Consider the following 19,314-nt stretch of genomic DNA (forward strand, 5'->3'; position numbering starts at 1 on the left):
TGGTTCACAACAGTGTCATTGTACAGGATGCCAACATGACTTTCTTCACTTTATCCATCCCCTCCTCCGAAGCAGTTTCCTCAGGTCTGGCCTCTTGCTGTTGAAGATGATCTAGCAGCTCATCAGTGGTTAGTTTGTCATTGTCCTCCTCCATCAACTCTTCCAAATCCTCCCCACTAACCTCCAACCCCAAGGACTTCCCCAATGCCACAATGGATTCCTCAACTGGCATAGGCTTCTCAGGGTTAGCCTCAAACCCTTCGAAATCTCAACATTTTCTAACACTTGTGGTCCCTGTTTCGCAATCACAGTTGCACCTTTTGCAAGAACAGCTTCCTTGATTGCCGTTTTCTTGCTCACTATAGTAGAGATGGTTGATTGGGGTTTACTATACAACTTGGCCAGCTCCGACACATGCACTCCACTTTCGTACTTTGCAATTATCTCTTTCTTCATTTCAATAGTCATTAGCACCCTTGGTCTTGAAGGGTTGGCACTAGAAGCTTTCTTGGGGCCCATGGTGACTTATTTTGCAGAAACAAGCACTAAAAACAGTGATAATATGGATATGGAATGTACCGAATGTATCCTTAGATGTGCGCACACTGGCTGGCTTGTAAACACTGACACACACGGGGCAGTTCAGGCCATACGTGGACGTGTCTCGTACGAATCGCATCGCATACCAGGTTTTGTAACGGGAACCGAGGCAAATTTTTTGTGATATAACGCTTCGGATACTGGATTTATCGGATACCGATAGCATCGCGAACTGGGGGTCCACTGTATTCTGCTTGAAGATGTGAGTAAACGTGATGACACAGTCTTGTGGCTCTCTCTGAGACAGAGAGCTAGACGGATAGACAGACAGGGAGCTTGACAGACAGACAAATAGACAGACATGTTTGTGTACCAGCAAAAAACAAAGCAGGCCCTAATCTTTTCTTATCAAGTCTTATCACTGCACCTTCACGAATGCTCTTCAAACGTCAGCTCTTATCAAATGTTATCTCATCTTATCAGTCACTGTCAGGGGTGGACTTTGTTTTTTATGCTTCAAGGGAACTTATTATTACCTATTATTATTACATGGAAGTGGAAAAGAATCTTTCCTCCGTAAGCCATGCGTGTCGTATGAGGCGACTAAAATGCCGGGAGCAATGGGCTAGTAACCCCTTCTCCTGTAAACATTTACTAAAATAGAGTAGAAGAAAAAAACTTTATAAAATTGGGATGCTTGAATGTGCGTGGATGTAGTGCAGATGACAAGAAACAGATGATTGCTGATGTTATGAATGAAAAGAAGTTGGATGTCCTGGTCCTAAGTGAAACAAAGCTGAAGGGGGTAGGGGAGTTTCGGTGGGGGGAAATAAATGGGATTAAATCTGGAGTATCTGAGAGAGTTAGAGCTAAGGAAGGGGGTAGCAATAATGTTGAAGGATCAGTTATGGAAGGAGAAAAGAGAATATGAATGTGTAAATTCAAGGATTATGTGGATTAAAGTAAAGGTTGGATGCAAAAAGTGGGTCATAATAAGTGTGTATGCACCTGGAGAAGAGATGAATGTAGAGGAGAGAGAGAGAGATTTTGGGAGATGTTAAGTGAATGTATAGGAACCTTTGAACCAAGTGAGAGAGTAATTGTGGTAGTTAGTTTAATATGTTTATTATGCACCCCATACCCATCCTGTGGGCGGTAGTCAAAAGATTACAGAGGTACATAATTGGTCCAGGGACTGGACTCCAAAGTAGGGGACCTGAATGCTAAAGTAGGAGAAACTTTTAGAGAGGGTGTGGTAGATAAGTTTGGGGTGCCAGGTGTAAATGATAATGGGAGCCCTTTGATTGAACTTTGTATAGAAAGGAGTTTAATTATAGGTAATACATATTTTAAGAAAAAGAGGATAAATAAGTATACAAGATATGATGTGGGGCGAAATGACAGTAGTTTGTTGGATTATGTATTGGTAGATAAAAGACTGTTGAGTAGACTTCAGGATGTACATGTTTATACAGGGGCCACAGATATATCAGATCACTTTTTAGTTGTAGCTACACTGAGAGTAAAAGGTAGATAGGATACAAGGAGAATAGAAGCATCAGGGAAGAGAGAGGTGAAGGTTTATAAACTAAAAGAGGAGGCAGTTAGGGTAAGATATAAACAGCTATTGGAGGTTAGATGGGCTAATGAGAGCATAGGCAATGGGGTCGAAGAGGTATGGGGTAGATTTAAAAATCCTCGTCCTCCTCCTTCCTCCTTCCTCCTTCCTCCTTCCTCCTTCCTCCTTCCTCCTTCCTCCTTCCTCCTTCCTCCTTCCTCCTTCCTCCTTCCTCCTTCCTCCTCCCTCCTCCCTCCTCCTCCCTCCTCCTCCCTCCTCCTCCCTCCTCCTCCCTCCTCCTCCCTCCTCCTCCCTCCTCCCTCCTCCTCCCTCCTCCTCCCTCCTCCTCCCTCCTCCTCCCTCCTCCTCCCTCCTCCTCCCTCCTCCTCCTCCCTCCTCCTCCCTCCTCCTCCTCCCTCCTCCTCCCTCCCTCCTCCTCCTTCCTCCTCCTCCCTCCTCCTCTCTCCTCCTCTTCCCTACTCCTCCTCCCTCCTCCTCCTCCCTCCTCCTCCTCCCTCGTCGTCGTCATCATCATCATCAATGTTCGAAACATTGCTGGGACCTATAAATACTTTGTATATATACCAAGGCAAGTGTAAATGTCCACCTGTCAGTGTGTTTGTGACAGTGTGAGTACAACTTCAGTACCTAATATTAGTGTCAGAACAAAATTGGTTATGAAATGACAAGAACTACTATTAATTGTAATTATCAGAACATAAAAATTATATAAAATAATATGAAAAATAGAAAAAAAAAGGTATATCAGCAACACTTCTGCAAGCGGCACGTTTTGATGTTGCTGTCACATGAGCATCCAGTGCTAACTTCTGGGCCTCATATCTAGGTAAGTACTGACCCTAAAATTTTTTTTTATCTTATAACACTTAGAAAAATGTGCTCTTTTTTTCAATAAAAAAAAAAAACAATTTTCCTAGTTTTCAAAATATTCGGGGCACTGGGGTAGTGAACGTATGTATACGCTGATACTTGTGTTCCTCAGGAATGAAATGTTTATGAAACAATTTCATTTTACTGCGCTATCCTATGTATTTTATGCATATGTTACTGTGTAACAGTTGTAAAAATAAAAAAAATGTTTAATGTATCTGAATAAACTCACTAGAGAGTGGTTTAAACAGCTGGGGAGAGCTGAGCAAAGATAAAGGGAGCTGTGCAATGAAGGAGAGAGCTGGACAGTGAAGGGGAGAACTGGGGATTGAGTTATGAAGTGAGGGAGAGCTGAAAATCTTAACTTACATTAAGTAAAAGTTGCAATAACAGGTTCAACATAAAGATGTTAAGAGGTTCAACCTTATCATTATATGTATGCAGTAGTCCCCCCCAAATTTGCGGGGGTTACGTTGCAAGACCACCCATGAATTTGGAAAAACCGCAAATTCTGGACGCGATTAAAAAATGCCTATTTTTATAGTTTAAACCCTAAATATGCCCCCAAAACAATTAAATTTAATTTCAAACTTGGCTTCATACATCACCCTTAAAAAAAAAATGTAAACATAAACCCATATACAGTGGACCCCCGCATAATGATATTAATCCGTTCATGAGAGGTCATTGTTATGCGAAATTATCGTTATGCGAATGAATTTTCCCCATAAGAAATAATGGAAATCAAATTAATCCGTGCAAGACACCCCAAAGTATGAAAAAAAAAAACATTTTTACCACATGAAATATTAATTTTAATACACACAAACTGAAAAAGGCATGCACAATTACATGACACTTACCTTTATTGAAGATCTGGTGATGATTGATGGGATGGGAGGAGGAGAGAGTCTTAGTGTTTAGAAGGGGAATCCCCTTCCATTAAGACTTGAGGTGTCAAGTCCTTTTCTGGGGTTACTTCCCTTCTTCTTTTAATGCCACTAGGACCAGCTTCAGAGTCACTGGACTTCTGTCGCACAACATATCTGTCCATAGTGGCCTGTACCTCTCGTTCCTTTATCACTTCCCTAAAGTGTTTCACAACATTGTCAGTGTAACAGTCACCAGCACCGCTTGCAATAGCTGTGTGAGGGTGATTTTCATTCATAAAGGTTTGCACTTTCAGCCACATTGCTCAGATTTCCTTAATCTTTGAAGTAGGCAACTTCTTCAATTTCTCTCTCCCCTCCTCCGAACCAGTTTTCTCAGGTCTGGCCTCTTGCTGTTGAAGTTGATCTAGCAGCTCATCAGTGGTTAGTTCTTCATTGTCCTCCTCCACCAACTCTTCCACATCATCCCCACTAACCTCCAACCCCAAGGACTTCCCCAATGCCACAATTGATTCCTCAACTGGCATAGGATTCCTAGGGTTAGCCTCAAACCCTTCAAAATCCCTTTGGTCTACACATTCTGGCCACAGTTTCTTCCAAGCAGAGTTCAAGGTCCTCTTAGTCACTCCCTCCCAAGCCTTACCTATAAGGTTTACACAATTGAGGATATTAAAGTGATCTCTCCAAAACTCTCTTAGAGTCAGTTGAGTTTCTGAGGTCACTACAAAGCACCTTTCAAACAGAGCTTTTGTGTACAGTTTTTTTGAAGTTTGCAATAACCTGCTGGTCCATGGGCTGCAGGAGAGGAGTGGTATTAGGAGGCAAAAACTTCACCTTAATGAACCTCATGTCCCCATAAAGTCGCTCTGCCACGTCTGTAGGATGACCAGGGGCATTGTCTAACACCAGGAGGCACTTAAGGTCTAATTTCTTTTCAGTTAGGTAATCTTTCACATTGGGGGCAAATGCATGGTGTAACCAGTCATAGAAAAAGTCCCTAGTGACCCATGCCTTACTGTTTGCCCTCCACAGCACACACAAATTAGCCTTGAGGATATTCTTTTGCCTGAACACTCTGGGAGTTTCTGAGTGATACACTAATAAAGGCTTCACTTTGCAATCACCACTAGCATTGGAACACATCAACAGAGTAAGCCTGTCTTTCATAGGCTTATGTCCTGGGAGTGCCTTTTCCTCCTGAGTAATGTAGGTCCTGCTTGGCATTTTCTTCCAAAACAGGCCTGTTTCATCACAATTAAACACTTGTTCAGGTTTCAGTCCTTCACTATGTACTCCTTGAATTCCTGCACATATTTTTCAGCTGCTTTGTGGTCCGAACTGGCAGCCTCACCATGCCTTATCACACTATGTATGCCACTACACTTCTTAAATCTCTCAAACCAACCTTTGCTGGCCTTAAATTCACTCACATCATCACTAGTTGCAGGCATTTTTTTAATTAAATCCTGATGCAACTTCCTAGCCTTTTCACTTATGATCACTTGAGAGATGCTATCTCCTGCTATCTGTTTTTCATTTATCCACACCAATAAGAGTCTCTCAACATCTTCCATCACTTGCGATCTCTGTTTCGAAAACACAGTTGTACCTTTGGTAAGAACAGCTTCCTTGATTGCCTTTTTGTTGCCCACAATAGTAGCGATGGTTGATTGGGGTTTATTATACAACCTGGCCAGCTCGGAGACACGCACTCCACTTTCATACTGATCAATGATCTCTTTCTTCATCTCTATAGTAATTCTCACCCTTATTCCTGTAGGGTTGGCACTAGAAGCTTTCTTGGGGCCCATGGTCACTTACTTTGCAGATAAAATCACCAAAAACACTGTAATAATACAAAATGTTCCGATTGTATGCTTGGATGTTACCGCGGAGGCTGGCTGGTAAACAATGCCACCGGCGGAACATGTGAGACTGGCTAAGGCCGCACATTAGACGCGTCTCGGACGAACAGCGTTGAGCGGGTTTTTTAGAGGTATGCGAGGCAAAATCTTAGCGATAAAATGTATTGGTATGCGGATTTAACGTTATGTAAGGCCAACGGTATGCGGGGGTCCACTGTACAGTATTACTGTACTGCCATGTCTCCTGCAGTGTTAGAATGTAAAATTCTAATGTTACCCCATATGTACTGTAATTCACATAAGCCTGTTTTCTTTGGTATACAGTGGACCCCCGCCTTATGATATTAATCCGTTCCTGAGAGCTCATCGTAAGCCAAAATTATTGTTAGCCGAATTAATTTTCCCCATAAGAAATAATGGAAATCAAATTAATCCGTTCCTGACACCCCAAAGTATGAAAAAAAAGATTTTTTTACCACGTAAAATATTAATTTTAATACACAAAAACTGAAGAAGACATGCACAATTACTACTCTACTAAGAATAGAATACATGACACTTAACTTTATTGAAGATCTGGTGATGATCGATAGGGTGGGAGGAGGGGAGAGTGTGGAAGTTATTGTTTAGGAAGGGAGTCCCCTTCTGTTAGGACTTGAGGTAGCCTTTTCCGGGGTTACTTCCCTTCTTCTTTTAATGCCACTAGGACCAGCTTGAGAGTCACTGGACCTCTGTCGCACAACAAAAATGTCCATAGAGCTCTGTACCTCCCGTTCCTTTAAGACTTTCCTAAAATGGGCCATAACATTGTCATTGTACAGGTTGCCAACACTGCTTTAAGTAGCTGTGTCAGGGTGATTTTCATCCGTAAAGGTTTTGCAGTTCAACCCACTTTGCACGCATTTCCTTAATCACATTTTTCAATTCCATACTAATTCTCACCCTATTTACCACAGGGTTGGCACTAGAAGCTTTCTTGGGGTCCATGGTGACTTATTTTGCAGTTACAAGCACTAAAAACACTGGGATAATGTGAAATGTACCGAAATGTATGCGTAGATGCGACCGCACTGGCTGGCTTGTAAACACTGGCGCTGAGGCCACACGTGGGACGTGTCCCAGATGAATCACGTAAGGCGAGGCAAAATTTTTGCATTCAAATGCTTCGTATGGAGGATTTAACGTAACATGATGCGTTCTTAAGGCAGGGGTCCACTGTACTGTAATTCATGCAACCCTTTTTCTTTGCTATACACATGGTAAATAAATGGTAATTTAATTTAGTAAAAGTATTATATTTTACGTATATAGAAATTCTGCTGAATTTACGTTAATATTTATGTTACAGAATTATTAAATTATATTTTTCTTAACCCTTCAACTGTCCAAACGTAGATCTACGTTTTCGCGCGTAGCACTCCGACCTTGATTTTCTCCATAAGAAAGCATGTAAAAAAACATAGATATACGTTTGGACAGTTTAAGGGTTAATATTTAGTGTCAAAACGCATAAAAATTTATATATTGCCACGAAAAAAGTCAAAAAAATTCTGCGAATTTTCAGGGATTTCCACAAACAATCATTAGTTAGGTTCTAAGGAAAAATCCATGAATTACTCGAGCCACGAATTCAGAATCACAAATTTACAGGGTCCACTGTACAGTACTGCAAGAAGTATTGCTGAAACAGTAGTAGAAGTCTCAAGTGGGAACTCTCTAGGCTTCTGTAAGCTATTACAAATCAACTAGATTATGATGCTTATGTATGCTTGTTGGCAGCAAGTAACAACAGAATGGCTGATCAGGAAGTTAACAAAAGCAACCTGGCCGCAGGCTTGGCTATGAGAACCAGCACTTACAGCCTCTCCTCACTTAATGACAGAGTTCAGTTCCTAAGACCATGTTGGTAAACATTCGTCGCTAAGTGAGGAGCATGCTATAATAGTAGGGGGTTTGTGTCAGCCATCTTTGATATTGTTTTAATGTCACCTTTGCACCATTTATAACATTTTTAGTATATTTTTAAATATTTATACAGTAGTGTACTGTTTATTGTAATAAACAGAATAGAGGAAATCAGGTCTGATATATATTATTTAGGTATGCACACTGGTCAGAGAGCTGTCGTGAGTCCAGGTCGTCGGTAAACAGGTACGTTGCTAAGTGAGAAAAGGCTGTATTTGTTTTTCAATTTTAATATTTTTAACCCTTAACCCTTTCAGGGTCCAAGGCCCAAATCTGGAGTCACGCACCAGTGTCCAAGAATTTAAAAAAAAAAAATTTGTTATTTTTTCTTATGAAATCGTGGAGAATCTTTTTGTGAAGGTAATAAAACAAAAAGTACGAAATTTGGTGGAAAATTGACGAAATTATGCTCTCGCGAATTTTGATGTGTCAGCGATACTTACGAATCGGCGATTTTGCCGACTTTGACTCCCATTTTAGGCCAATTACATTATTCCAATCAACCAAATTCTTAGCTATTTCACTAGTATTACTTCTATTCTATCGATTGAGCACAAGAAATCGCCAAGTCAACTGTTTCAACTACAAAATAAAGTGATCGGAAATTGTTAATTTGGCCAATTTAACACAAAGTTCAAAATATTCCAATTTCAAAATAGGGTCCAGAATGAACAATGTAGGCATTCCTGGCACTAAACTAACATTTCCTCTGTTCATTAGTTATGTTTTGAGGCTTTACAAATAAATTCCATTTTGATTTTTTATTCACATAATGAATTTTTATTCACACCAAAAAATAGAAGATTTACTGTTATGCAATACTGTAATAATTGTATAAATATCATCACCATATTTGTGAATGTATATTAGACCCACCAGCTGATGTGTATTAGATGTGTGAGGTCGTTTGTTTACTCTTGAATATCGGCAAAAATTTAACATTTCTGCTACTTTGAGCTCAGTTTCAAGCCATTTCCAGTGCTAAAACCAATCAAAATCATCTCTATTTCTGTAATATGTCTTCCATTCTATCAAATGAGACCAAGAAATCGCAAATACAACTATAAAAAACATACGAAAAAACACTGCAAAGTTGCTGTTTTAATCGAAAAATCATGATTTCATTTTTTTTCTCTCATTATACACAGTGTGCTGCAGGATCTGTTTTATGTGGTGCACACATACCACATAGATGTATTCTCTCATATCTAGGCCCAAATGTACCACTCACAGTTTATCAGAGTGAGCTGAGCTCATGACGTAGATCTACGGTTTGGACCCTGAACGTAAAGCTGTAGATCTACGGGACGGACCCTGAAAGGGTTAAACGGTCCAAACGTATGTATACGTTTTTTCAACATTTGACAGTATGTAAAAAAACTGTACATCATTTTTTTTTTACATTTGAAAATGTGTAAAAAAAACTTTTATCTACATTTTTTTTGTTATACGTATTTGAAAATATATAAAAAAACATAAATCTACTTTTGGAGCACTACGGATTTGAACGTCGATCTATTTGGACCGTTTAAGGGTTAATAAATGTAATTTTTATGTATTTCAGGTGTTAATTGGACGGTCACCAGAGGCCACCTACATAATTCCTGACCATCTCATATCACGGAGGCATGCTTTCTTCAGATTCACCAATCATCGATGGACTGTTACCAATCTTGTAAGTACAGTATATTATAGTAAATTAAGAACATAAGAAAAAAGGAACACTGCAGCAGGCCTACTGACCCATGCAAAGCAGGTCCATCTCCCCCCTTCCCCCCTGGATTAACCCAATGACCTGCCTAGTCAGGTCACTTCCACTTAAGGAAGGAGCACAGCATCAGACCTAGTAGCACAAGCTAGTCAGGTCCAACCCACACCCACTCATGTATTTATCTAACCTATTTTTAAAATTGCACAATGTTTTAGCTTCTATAACTGTACTCTGGAGTTTGTTCCACTCATCCACAACTCTATTACCAAACCAATGCTTACCTATATCCTTCCTGAATCTGAATTTTTCCAACTTGAAATCATTGCTGCGAGTCCTGTCTTGGCTGGAAATTTTCAGCACGCTATTTTCATCCCCTTTATTCCTGGTTTTCATTTATACACCTCGATCATATCCCCCCTAATTCTATGCCTTTCGAGAGAGTGCAGATTCAGGGCCCTTAGTCTATCCTCATAGGGAAGATTTCTGATACATGGGATCTACTTTGTCATCCTCCTCTGTACTATTTCCAGTGCATTTATATCCCTTCTTTAATACAGTGACCAGAACTGTGCAGCATAATCTAAATGAGGCCTAACCAAGGATATATAGAGTTGAAGAACATCCTGAGGGCTTCTATTATTTATACTTCTAGATATGAAGCCAAGGACTCTGTTAGCTTTATTGCAAACACTAATGCACTGTTGTCTTGGTTTTAGATTGCTAACCAGACCTGCTAAATTCTTTTTGCAATCAGTAGTATTAAGATCTGCATTATTTAGTTTATATGTGGCATGGTTATTTTCCTGTCCAATGTTTAAAACTTTGCATTTGTCTATATTAAACTGCATCAGCCACTTCTCCGACCATTGCACCAGTCTATTCAAATCATCCTGGAGTGCTCTAGTGTCCTCATTAGAATGAATTGGGCGGTCTATTTTGGTGTCATCAGCAAATTTGCTTATGTTGTTATTTATTCCCTCATCTATGTCATTTATATAAATTGTGAACAACATCGGGCCCAACACTGACCCCTGCGGAGCACCACTTGTGACATGCCCCCATTTTGATTTCTCCCCATTTATGCAAACTCTCTGCTGCCTATTTGTCAGCCATACCTGTACCTAGGAAAAAATTTCTCCTATTCTGTGTGCCTTAAGTTTCCTCAATAGCCTCTGATGTGGAACTCTATCGAAAGTCTTATTGAAGTCCAAGGGGACCTGAATGCTAAAGTAGGAGAAACTTTTAGAGAGGGTGTGGTAGGTAAGTTTGGGGTGCCAGGTGTAAATGATAATGGGAGCCCTTTGATTGAACTTTGTATAGAAAGGGGTTTAGTTATAGGTAATACATATTTTAAGAAAAAGAGGATAAATAAGTATACACGATATGATGTAGGGCGAAATGACAGTAGTTTGTTGGATTATGTATTGGTAGATAAAAGACTGTTGAGTAGACTTCAGGATGTACATGTTTATAGAGGGGCCACAGATATATCAGATCACTTTCTAGTTGTAGCTACACTGAGAGTAAAAGGTAGATGGGATACAAGGAGAATAGAAGCATCAGGGAAGAGAGAGGTGAAGGTTTATAAACTAAAAGAGGAGGCAGTTAGGGTAAGATATAAACAGCTATTGGAGGATAGATGGGCTAATGAGAGCATAGGCAATGGGGTCGAAGAGGTATGGGGTAGGTTTAAAAATGTAGTGTTAGAGTGTTCAGCAGAAGTTTGTGGTTACAGGAAAGTGGGTGCAGGAGGGAAGAGGAGCGATTGATGGAATGATGATGTAAAGAGAGTAGTAAGGGAGAAAAAGTTAGCATATGAGAAGTTTTTACAAAGTAGAAGTGATGCAAGGAGGGAAGAGTATATGGAGAAAAAGAGAGAGGTTAAGAGAGTGGTGAAGCAATGTAAAAAGAGAGCAAATGAGAGAGTGGGTGAGATGTTATCAACAAATTTTGTTGAAAATAAGAAAAAGTTTTGGAGTGAGATTAACAAGTTAAGAAAGCCTAGAGAACAAATGGATTTGTCAGTTAAAAATAGGAGAGGAGAGTTATTAAATGGAGAGTCAGAGGTATTGGGAAGATGGAGGGAATATTTTGAGGAATTGTTAAATGTTGATGAAGATAGGGAAGCTGTGATTTCGTGTATAGGGCAAGGAGGAATAACATCTTGTAGGAGTGAGGAAGAGCCAGTTGTGAGTGTGGGGGAAGTTCGTGAAGCAGTAGGTAAAATGAAAGGGGGTAAGGCAGCCGGGATTGATGGGATAAAGATAGAAATGTTAAAAGCAGGTGGGGATATAGTTTTGGAGTGGTTGGTGCAATTATTTAATAAATGTATGGAAGAGGGTAAGGTACCTAGTGATTGGCAGAGAGCATGCATAGTTCCTTTGTATAAAGGCAAAGGGGATAAAAGAGAGTGCAAAAATTATAGGGGGATAAGTCTGTTGAGTGTACCTGGTAAAGTGTATGGTAGAGTTATAATTGAAAGAATTAAGAGTAAGACGGAGAATAGGATAGCAGATGAACAAGGAGGCTTTAGGAAAGGTAGGGGGTGTGTGGACCAGGTGTTTACAGTGAAACATATAAGTGAACAGTATTTAGATAAGGCTAAAGAGGTCTTTGTGGCATTTATGGATTTGGAAAAGGCGTATGACAGGGTGGATAGGGGGGCAATGTGGCAGATGTTGCAAGTGTATGGTGTAGGAGGTAGGTTACTGAAAGCAGTGAAGAGTTTTTACGAGGATAGTGAGGCTCAAGTTAGAGTATGTAGGAAAGAGGGAAATTTTTTCCCAGTAAAAGTAGGCCTTAGACAAGGATGTGTGATGTCACCGTGGTTGTTTAATATATTTATAGATGGGGTTGTAAGAGAAGTAAATGCGAGGGTCTTGGCAAGAGGCGTGGAGTTAAAAGATAAAGAATCACACACAAAGTGGGAGTTGTCACAGCTGCTCTTTGCTGATGACACTGTGCTTTTGGGAGATTCTGAAGAGAAGCTGCAGAGATTGGTGGATGAATTTGGTAGGGTGTGCAAAAGAAGAAAATTAAAGGTGAATACAGGAAAGAGTAAGGTTATGAGGATAACAAAAAGATTAGGTGATGAAAGATTGAATATCAGATTGGAGGGAGAGAGTATGGAGGAGGTGAACGTATTCAGATATTTGGGAGTGGACGTGTCAGCGGATGGGTCTATGAAAGATGAGGTGAATCATAGAATTGATGAGGGAAAAAGAGTGAGTGGTGCACTTAGGAGTCTGTGGAGACAAAGAACTTTGTCCTTAGAGGCAAAGAGGGGAATGTATGAGAGTATAGTTTTACCAACGCTCTTATATGGGTGTGAAGCGTGGGTGATGAATGTTGCAGCGAGGAGAAGGCTGGAGGCAGTGGAGATGTCATGTCTGAGGGCAATGTGTGGTGTGAATATAATGCAGAGAATTCGTAGTTTGGAAGTTAGGAGGAGGTGCGGGATTACCAAAACTGTTGTCCAGAGGGCTGAGGAAGGGTTGTTGAGGTGGTTCGGACATGTAGAGAGAATGGAGCGAAACAGAATGACTTCAAGAGTGTATCAGTCTGTAGTGGAAGGAAGGCGGGGTAGGGGTCGGCCTAGGAAGGGTTGGAGGGAGGGGGTAAAGGAGGTTTTGTGTGCGAGGGGCTTGGACTTCCAGCAGGCATGCGTGAGCGTGTTTGATAGGAGTGAATGGAGACAAATGGTTTTTAATACTTGACGTGCTGTTGGAGTGTGAGCAAAGTAACATTTATGAAGGGATTCAGGGAAACCGGCAGGCCGGACTTGAGTCCTGGAGATGGGAAGTACAGTGCCTGCACTCTGAAGGAGGGGTGTTAATGTTGCAGTTTAAAAACTGTAGTGTAAAGCACCCTTCTGGCAAGACAGTGATGGAGTGAATGATGGTGAAAGTTTTTCTTTTTCGGGCCACCCTGCCTTGGTGGGAATCGGCCAGTGTGATAATAATAATATACAGTATCATATTCATTGCCATGATCTACCTCAAACACCTTAGTGAAAAAAGTTAGTAAATAAGTAAGACAGGAACACCCCTTTGTAAAACTGTGTTGAGATTCATTAATCAATTTATGCCTATCAAGATGGCTATAAATTGCTTCAGCAATTATTGATTCCATGAATTTTCCCACTATGGAGGTAAGGCTTATTGGTCTATAGTTCGAAGCTAAGGACCTGTCATCTGCCTTGTAAATAGGTACAGTGGACCCTCGACATTCGATACTAATCCGTTCCTGAGAGCTATCGAATGTCGAAAATATCGAAAGTCAAATTAATTTTCCCCATAAGAAATAATGGAAATCAAATTAATCCGTGCAAGACACCCAAAAGTATGAAAAAAAAATTTTACCACATGAAATATTAAGTTTAATGCAATAAAATAATTACAATAACAGCAATAACAATACATTAATAACAATAGAATAATTGACACTTAACTTTAATGAAGATTTGGTGATGATTGATGGGATGGGAGGAGGGGAGAGTGTCAAGGTTGTTACCGTTTAGAAGGGGAATCCCCTTCCATTAGGACTTGAGGTAGCAAGTCCTTTTCCAGGGTTACTTCCCTTCTTTTAATGCCACTAGGACCAGCTTGAGATTCACTGGACTTCTGTCGCGCAACATATCTGTCCATAGAGGCCTGTACCTCTCGCTCCTTTATGACTTTCCTAAAGTGGTTCACAACATTGTTAGTGTACAGGTTGCCAACACGGCTTGCAGTAGCTGTGTCAGGGTGATTTTCATCAAAAAAGGTTTGCACTTCAAGCCACTTTGCACACATTTCCTAAATCTTTGAAGTAGGCAACTTCTTCAATTTCTCTCTCCCCTCCTCTGAAGCAGTTTCCTCAGGTCTGGCCTCTTGCTGTTGAAGATGATCTAGCAGCTCATCAGTGGTTAGTTCATCATTGTCCTCCTCCACCAACTCTTCCACATCCTCCCCACTAACCTCCAACCCCAAGGACTTCCCCAATGCCAAATGGATTCCTCAACTGGCATAGGATTCTCAGGGTTAGCCTCAAACCCTTCAAAATCCCTTATGTCTACACATTCTGGCCACAGTTTTTTCCAAGCAGAGTTCAAGGCCCTCTTAGTCACTTCCTCCCAAGCCATACCTATAAGATTTATACAACTGAAGATATTAAAGTGATCCTTCCAAAACTCTTTGAGTCAGTTGAGTTTCTGTGGTCACTACAAAGCACTTTTGAAACATAGCTTTTGTGTACAGTTTCTTGAAGTTGGAAATGACCTGCTGGTCCATGGGCTGCAGGAGAGGAGTGGTATTAGGAGGCAAGAACTTGACCTTAATGAAGCTCATGTCCGCAGAAAGACGCTCTGCCACGTCTGAAGGATGACCAGGGGCATTGTCTAATACCAGGAGGCACTTAAGGTCTAATTTCTTTTCAGTTAGGTAATTTTTCAAAGTGGGGGCAAATGCATGGTGTAACCAGTCATAGAAAAAGTCCCTAGTGACCCATGCCTTACTGTTTGCCCTCCACAGCACACACAAATTAGCCTTGAAGACATTCTTTTGCCTGAACACTCTGGGAGTTTCAAAGTGATACACCAATAAAGGCTTCACTTTGCAATCACCACTAGCATTGGCACACATTAACCGAGTAAGCCTGTCTTTCATAGGCTTATGTCCTGGGAGTGTCTTTTCCTCCTGAGTAATGTAGGTCCTGCTTGGCAATTTCTTCCAAAACAGGCCTGTTTCGTCACAGTTAAACACTTGTTCATGTTTCAATCCTTCAGCCTCTATGTACTCCTTGAATTCATGCACATATTTTTCAGCCGCTTTGTGGTCCGAACTGGCAGCCTCACCATGCCTTATCACACTATGTATGCCACTACGATTCTTAAATCTTTCAAACCAACCTTTGCTGGCCTTAAAGTCACTCACATCAGCACTAGTTGCAGGCAATTTCTTTACCAAATCATCATGCAACTGCCTAGCCTTTTCACAAATGATTGCTTGAGAGATGCTATCTCCTGCTATCTGTTTTTCATTTATCCACACCAATAACAGTCTCTCAACATCATCTAACACTAGCGATCTCTGTTTCGAAAACAAAGTTGTACCTTTTGCAACAACAGCTTCCTTGATTGCCATTTTCCTGCTCACTATAGTAGAGATGGTTGATTGGGGTTTACTATACAACCTGGCCGGCTCCGACACACGCGCTCCACTTTCGTACTATGCAATTATCTCTTTCTTCATTTCAATAGTCATTAGCGCCTTTTTTCTCGAAGGCTTGGCACTAGAAGCTTTCTTGGGGCCTATGGTTACTTATTTTGCAGAAACAAGCACCAAAAAAAGTGATAATATGGAATGTACCGAATGTATCCTTAGATGCGCACACACTGGCTGGCTTGTAAACACTGGCACACACGGTGCAGTTCAGGCCACACGTGGACACGTCTCGTACGAAACGAGACGAATCACATCGAATGTCAGGTTTCCCATCGAAAGTTGAGGCGAAATTTTTGCGTTAAAATGCATCGAATGTCGGATTTATCGAATGTCGATGCCATTGAATGTCGGGGGTCCACTGTATTACATTTGCCATTTTCCACTTGTCAGGCACTATGCCAGTTTGTAGTGATATGTTGAAAAGATTAGCCAGAGGTATGCTAAATTCCTCTTTACATTCCTTTAACACCCTTGCAAACAGTTCTCTAAATGTCATTCTTAGAAATAGTCGATTGGAATGATTCGTTTTACACACCACACACACAAGCATATGCATGAGAGTAAGCAAGTAAATGTTGTTACCATCATAAATTTATACAGTACTGTAGTTGAAAAGAGAGAGCCTAATTTTAGATTTCTTGCGCATTTTATGGACTGGATTAACAGTTAACACACTTTTTTTTATGTTTTCTCAATTACCAGATATACTATACACTATATACAGTGGAACACCGGATATTGGACTTTTCGGATTTCAGACACTTTCTTTTTGTGTGAAATTTTGCTTTGAATTTAGAACCGTGTCCCAGAAATCACATATATCATACGCATCCGCCTGCCTGGGGAATGCCGTCAGTCTGGCTTTGTCACTGCTTGAGTTAGCATTCATCCGAAACATTTCCCAATTTTTTGTGCTTGTTTATTGATTGAGACTGCGAAATAAGCCACCATGGCCTCAAAGAAAGTTACTAGTGTCAGCCCTTTGGTAAAAAAATTGAGAAACACAATAGAATTAAAGAAAAAGATTGTAGAAAAATACGAAAGTGGCATACATTTAGCCGAGCTCTTCAATATGTATGGGAAGTCAAAATCAACAATCTTTTCCATCCTGGCAAAGAAAGTAGAAATCAAGGAAGCTAAAGTAGCAAAAGGGGTGAATATGCTAACGAAACAGAGATCACTAACAATCGAAGATGTGGAGTTGTTGTTGTTGGTGATGTGGATCAACCAAAAACGGTTAGCAGGAGATAGTGTTGTGCAGTCGATCATTTGCGAAAAGGCAAGACGGTTACATGCGGATCTCGTAAAGAAACTGCCTGGAACAAGTGCTGCTGTTAGTGAATTTAAGGCCAGTAGAGGCTGGTTCAACAGATTCAAGAAGCATAGTGGCATACACAGTGTTGTAAGGCATGGCAAGGCTACAAGTTCAGACAAATGTGCCGTTGAAGAATATATGCATGAATTCAAGGAGTACATAGAGGCTGAAGGATTCCTTCCCCAACAAGTGTTCTATTATGACGAAACACACCTCTTTTGGAAGAAAATGCCTAAGAGGACCTACATCACGCAGGAGGAAAAGGCACTGCCAGGACAGAAGCGTATGAAGGATAGGCTTACTCTTTTGTTCTGTAGTAATGCTAGTGGGGTTTTCAAAGTGAAGCCTTTACTGGTGTATCACTTTGAAAATCCCAGAGTGTTCAAGAAAAACAATGTCGTCAAGAGTAAATTGTGTGTAATGTGGAAAGCTAATATTAATAAGGCATGGGTCACAAGGCAAATTTTCTTTAACTGGGTCGATGGAGCGTTTGGCTCGAGTGTGGAAAAAATGCCTCCTGGAAAATAACTTGCCACTCGAGTGCTTCCTGGTACTGGACAGTGCTCCTGCTCATCCTCTAGACTTGGATGACTAATTGTTTAGTGGCTTCAGTTTTGTAACAGTGAAGTTCTTGCCTCCTAACACTGCTTCTCTCATCCAGCTCATGGACCAACAAGTCATTTCTAACTTAAGAAAACTCTGCACCAAAGCAGTGTTTCAAAGGTGCTTTGAAGTGACCTCAGACACTGAATTGACCCTAAGAGAGTTGTGGAGGAATCACTTCAGTATCCTTTATTGCATAAGCCTTATAGGTAAGGCTTGGCAGGAAGTGACTTCCAGGACTTTGAACTCTTCTTGGAGAAAATTGTGGCCAGAATGTGTCCTCGACGAAGATTTCGAAGGGTTTGAGGCTGACCCTGTCGACCCAATGCCTGTTGTGGAAAGTTTTGTCTTTGGAGAAGTTCATTGGGTTGGATGTGAATGGTCAGGATGTGGAAGAGTTAGTGGAGGATCACAGGGAAGAGCTAACCACTGAAGAGCTGCAAGAGACTGCAGCTGAGGAAATTGCTGCAGAGGAGGAGGAAGAGAGAGGGGAGAAGGTGCCTCCTTCAGTGATTAAGGACACGTGTGCAAAGTGTGCAAGCCATATATACTGCAATATGTTCCGTGACAAAACCTTGTCCCACTTCAGGCAACTCTTAAAGAGATGCCAGAAACAGAGCTCTTTGGACAGTTGTTTTGTGCATACCTTTGGCTAGTTTTCTCAGTATATCACTACAAACTGGCATAGTGCCAGACAAGTGGAAAATGGCAAATGTAATACCTTTTTACAAGGCAGGTGACAGGTCCTTAGCTTCGAACTATAGACCAATAAGCCTTACCTCCATAGTTGGTAAATTTATGGAATCAATATTTGCCAAAGCAATTCGTAGCCATCTTGAAAGGACTAAATTGATTAATGAATCTCAGCACGGTTTTACAAAGGGGCATTCCTGTCTTACAAATTTACTAACTTTCTTCACTAAGATATTTGAGGAGGTAGATTATGGTATTGAATATGATATTGTGTATATGGACTTCAGTAAGGCTTTCGATAGTTTTTCACATCAGAGGCTGTTGAGAAAACTTAAGGCACACGGAATAGGAGGAGAAATTTTTTCCTGGGTAGAGGCATGGTTGACAAATAGGCAGCAGAGAATTTGCATAAATGGGGAGAAATCAGAATGGGGGCACGTCACAAGTGGTGTTCCACAGGGGTCAGTGTTGGGCCCGATGTTGTTCACAATCTACATAAATGACAAAGATGAGGGAATAAATAGCGACATAAGCAAATTTGCTGATGATGCCAAAATAGGCTGTCCAATTCATTCTAATGAGGACATTAGAGCACTCCAGGATGATTTGAATAGACTGATGCAGTGGTCAGAGAAGTGGCAGATGCAGTTTAATATAGATAAATGCAAAGTTCTAAATGTTGGACAGGAAAATAACCATGCCACATATAGGCTAGATAGTGTAGATCTTCATACATATTACAGATTGCGAAAAGGATTTAGGAGTTCTGGTTAGCAGTAATCTGAAACCAAGACAAAAGTGTATAAGTATTCGCAGTAAAGCTAACAGAAACCTTGGCTTCATAGCAAGAAGTATAAATAATAGAAGTCCTCAGGTTGTTCTTCAACTCTCTATATCTTTGGTTAGGCCTCATTTAGATTATGCTGCACAGTTTTGGTCACCGTATTACAGAATAGATATACGTACGTAAATGTACTGGAAAACGTTCATAGGTGGATGACAAAGCTGATCCCATTTATCAGAAATCTTTCCTATGAGGATAGACTGAGGGCCCTGATTCTGCACTCTCTCGAAAGGCAT

The 19,314-nt window shown here is 40.7% G+C and overlaps 1 protein-coding gene across 5 annotated transcripts in view; it reads left to right on the forward strand.

Annotated features, from left to right (window-relative positions):
* LOC128690723 (E3 ubiquitin-protein ligase rnf8-like) overlaps positions 1–19,314 on the forward strand; it is a 290,771-nt gene that overhangs the window by 11,943 nt on the left and 259,514 nt on the right. For all 5 annotated transcript variants that reach the window (XM_070088192.1, XM_070088193.1, XM_070088195.1 and 2 more), the window contains exon 2: positions 9,274–9,384. In XM_070088192.1, the coding sequence (XP_069944293.1) occupies positions 9,274–9,384 (111 nt within the window). The remainder of the gene's footprint in view (positions 1–9,273; positions 9,385–19,314) is intronic.

The sequence above is a fragment of the Cherax quadricarinatus genome, chromosome 24, assembly GCF_038502225.1.
Source record: "Cherax quadricarinatus isolate ZL_2023a chromosome 24, ASM3850222v1, whole genome shotgun sequence".
Lineage (NCBI taxonomy): Eukaryota > Metazoa > Arthropoda > Malacostraca > Decapoda > Parastacidae > Cherax > Cherax quadricarinatus.